This window comes from Gavialis gangeticus, unplaced genomic scaffold, assembly GCF_001723915.1.
Source record: "Gavialis gangeticus isolate Ggan-Ray unplaced genomic scaffold, GavGan_comp1, whole genome shotgun sequence".
Lineage (NCBI taxonomy): Eukaryota > Metazoa > Chordata > Crocodylia > Gavialidae > Gavialis > Gavialis gangeticus.
Window position 1 is genome coordinate 9,830,165 of NW_017729012.1, and position 4,017 is coordinate 9,834,181.

At 58.1% G+C, this 4,017-nt stretch overlaps 1 protein-coding gene across 1 annotated transcript in view; it reads left to right on the top strand.

Moving 5' to 3' along the window:
* The window catches only part of ZSWIM7 (zinc finger SWIM-type containing 7), a 22,284-nt gene that overhangs the window by 10,942 nt on the left and 7,325 nt on the right, over nt 1-4,017 (top strand). The window contains exons 2-3 of the mRNA XM_019511220.1: nt 1,393-1,491; nt 3,490-3,511. Coding sequence (XP_019366765.1) covers nt 1,393-1,491; nt 3,490-3,511 — 121 coding nt within the window. The remainder of the gene's footprint in view (nt 1-1,392; nt 1,492-3,489; nt 3,512-4,017) is intronic.

Below are 4,017 nucleotides of genomic sequence, written 5' to 3' on the forward strand. Positions count from 1 at the left end.
CCCGCCCGGCCGGTCCGGGGAGCGCGGGCAGCGGCGGACGCGCCCGCGGGGGCGAGAGTCTCCCTTGAGGCCGCCTCGGTTGTGCTGGGCCAGCCTGGCTCGAGGCGCTGGGAAGCAGAGGCTCAGCCCCCTGCAGCAGCGGGCAGTGCCCGGTTGGCCTTGGACCCAGGGCCCACACCCCCCACACCCCGTGGGCTGCCCAGACACACGCTGCCCCTAGCCCCTCCACCCCATGCACACAGGTGCAGGCCCAGTGCGGGGTGCAGGCGCAGCCCTGGCTCAGCTCTGGGCCTCATGCCCTCGCCTCCCACCTGGGTGCTGCAGGAGCCCCAGGGGCGCTGCAGCCCCATGCCCGCCCCAGGGATGCTCCGGTGGCTCCAGCCCAGGCCTTGCATCACCAGGTACGTTACAACCTGCGAGGCGGGTCTCAGCAGCCTGGGTTGCAGAGGCCCAGATGGTGATGCCACAAGTGCCCGAGCCACACTGTGCACAACCCGCTTGGTGGGGAGCTTCCCCTTGAGTTTCTCTAGTTTGGTGGCTCACGGGCTGGCAATAACATCCAAGCCGGGGCCAAGGTCATCCCTTCCTTGGGGACCTACATTAGAGCCTGCTCGGGCCTCCAGGGCTGCCCTCCCGCAGCCAAGGTCACGCTGCACACCCTCTGCCTTGACCCAGGCCTCGTGAGCTGGCAACAGTGCAAGACCACACTGATGCATGCGTGGGCTAGAAAGGGGAAGTAGAGGACCTGCCTTTTGCTCTGACATCCCTCATTTTATGCCCTTGTATTTTTTCCCCATGACTTCTCCTTTCTTTGCTTTTCCCACCATCAGTCTGGTGTTTTTTTCCATTCCTGAGCTTCTGTCTCCTTCTTTCCTTTTCCTCCTGCTCTTTCCTTCACTCCTCCACATTCAGCACCTGGCTTTGGGATGAATCCCCTTCCTTGAGTTCAGCAGCGGCAGGGGAGGAAAAGCAAGTGACTTGGTCACTCCCAGCCTGCCCTCAGCCAAAGAGGGGATAACAGTACTTTCTTCCCTCAGGAGGGGAGTTGTGAGGATTAACCCATGCGGGGCAGGTACAGTGGCAATAGCACAGGCTTAGAAGCTCCCCAAATGCCTGGTTTCCACGTGGGCAGGAGGCAGGGTGCGTCATGTACATTTGTGAGCAGGGACGGGTGACAGAGGCTCTGCTGAAATGCAGGCCACGCTTCAAAAATGTCTGCCAGCCCCCTTCTACCCCAAAGAAGAAAGCTGAAAACTCCCTCGGGAATAGCAGGGCGGCTGGATTCTGATTAGTGCCCTTCGTTTGACCTCATCTGGCCACTCCGTTAAACCGTCCTCGTTTGTTCGCTGTGTCTGCAATGACTCCAGCCTCTTGCTGCTGTCTTGATTCCAGGGTTCGACTGCATATCTGACGACCTGGGCACCACGCTGCCAGCGGTGGCTGAGGAGCTTCTCCGAGAGATAAAGAAGACTTTCCAGGAGACCGCGCAGGGTAGGTGGAGAGAAACGAAGCCAGGAGGGAGCTGCTGTGAAGCGTTGGCCGTCGTCTGAGCCTTCAACAGAGCTCGGTGACCCTAGCTAGTAGCTCCCCTCCGTCCCACTGGGCTGTCAGTTGCCTGTGGCGATATATCAGTGCCAATAATGCGGTGCTTGCCCGGGACCGTGTGGGGGAGGCAGCATGACCTTGCTCTGCAGTGATCTCTCAGGCATGGCTGGTCTCAAATCTCCCCAGTGCAAGCCAGTGCAGGTGCCTCGGAGGGTGGGGCGGGTTAGGGTGAGGCTCTCGAGATGATCTCAGTGATCCCGAGCTTCAGAAGGTGCCACGAATCCATCTGCTGGACAGAGGGCCCCACACATTGACCCAGACTGGATGCTCTTCTATGACCTGCGACTTCTGCGAGCACGGCTTCTGTCATGAGCACATCATTTCAGCAGCTGGGGCCAGGTGGCACCGTGGGGCTTCCTCACTCCGAACTTTGCAGACTATCGCGTCAAGGCCCTACCAGCTCCCCGCTGCGGCCCGTTGTGGCTGGTCATCCATGCTGGAGATCTTCATCCAGGAGCACCCTTGTCCAGTCTCACGCACAAGCGTTCTCACCGCTGCCCAGGAGAGGGAGCTACGGCCTTGAACAAGGGGCTGCTTTCCCCTTCAGGCGGAAGAGGGCAGCAATACAAGCCAAGTGTGAAATCCTGGCTGGCAGTAGTAGTTAGCGGGGAACAGAAGCTCCTAACCGCACGCTGCATTGCCGGGATGTTTCTGCAGCCGTACCGAGAGAATCCCATTAGGTATGTTTACACACCAAGCAGCTCACAGTGACACCTTCACAAAAGGAGTTGCTATTTAAGGGATCTGTTTTCCCTACACCCTAATCAAAGAAACAGGAAAGCAGGCAAGCCGGTTTGAATGCTTCGCTTAAAGGAACAAGGGCTCGGGACAGCGTGGCACAGGCACAACCGCCCTGGGCACCAAAGAGAGCTGCACAGAGCTCTGCCTGGCACATGGCGGATGCTGTTGGGGCAGTGGAGGTTCAGAACTGGGGCCTGAGTTGGGTAGGTCTTTTCAGAGGGTTTAATAAAGCCCTAATGTGAACAAATCAAGCAACAGCCAGGGGTTTTAAGGTGACTGAAACCAGAGATGTTGCACTGGACACGAGAGTCAGATAAACGGACGACCAGACCACTGGGAGCCTCACAACTTTAAAGTCCTGCTGGGATTCCACTAGGGATAAGCGGAGGATCAGGATTGGGGCCAAAACTATTAATGTGAATGGGTTCAAGAGCTTTTCTTTACTGGAACTGCCCCCCTTAACCAGTTCCCCTCTTCAGTAGCAGCGTCATTTTTTCCATGTGCCAGATAAGCTGCTATGAGCTGGCCCGAGCCCTCTGGGACTGTGTTGGGAAGGGACAGGCCCTGCAGAGAGACAAGCTTTTAGATATTTTGACCTCATCGAGTGATTCCAAAATAAAGCAGCGTAGGAAGCACATAGATATGGACTCTGTTTTTTGGGGGAAACCCCCCCCAGTCAGTTCATTAAAACAACGGTCCAGGTGATTAACCTGCAGGCCTTTCTTTGTGCCTTTGTGAAGCAGCATGTCCTGAACCCAGGCCTTGGGGCTCTGTCTTTCCTTTCCCAGTGAGTCTCTCATGAGGGTTTGTGGGTGATGCACCCTGAGCCATTTTAGCTCAGTGCCCCGTGCTGCAGGCGCAGAAGTTGGCAGGAGCTGTGGGGGGTCTGTAGCCCGGACTGGGCAGCCTGGGAGCCCCAGAGCCGCCTGCTGTGATGAAAGGGGCTGGAGAGCCTTGCTCCCTCCCTGCCAGTGCTGCCTCTGCCCCCCAACAGCACCAGGAGTCTCCCATAGTGATACTCCCGTAGTGACCCACTCTGCTCCCACTTGTGGCCAGAGAGGCCAGTGGCTGCAGGGCAGGGCGCACATGTCCTAAGGGAGCGGGAGATCAGCAAAGTAACGTTCCTTTCTCTTTTTCTTGCAGTCCCTGATAAACTCCTGCTGGCGTAAGTACCTCCTGCCCCACTCCCCACCGGGCCCTTTCCCAGCACCACGCGCCCTCCTTCCAGGAGTGTTCCCCCGCCCCCGCTCGCTCCTCTGACGTGGTCCTGCCAGATCCCCTCCGATTTCTTCAAGGACTGAGTCCATCAGCTCGACCCGTGGCCAGTCAGACCAGCACAGAAGCTCACGGCAGCTGTGCTGAACTTGGGCTCAACTTCTCATTCCCAGCCTTCTTCCCAGAGCAGAGGGGGCACGTCTGCTTCCTCCTGTCCTCATTGTTTGCCCACAGCGGCTCTCCTGGCTGTCCGCTGTTTCCCCTTGTCACTGATCCAGGCTTTAGGGAATTTTCCCTGGGGATGAAAGGACCCCAAAGCTTCTCTCTCACCCCTGAGCTCCTTGGAACGGGTTCCCAGGCAGGCAGGAAGAGCACGTCTAGCAGCACACCTAAGCCTAGGAGCTGCCTGGACAATAGGTGCCAGGTTCAGGTGTCCAGCCCCCACAAGCAGGTTAT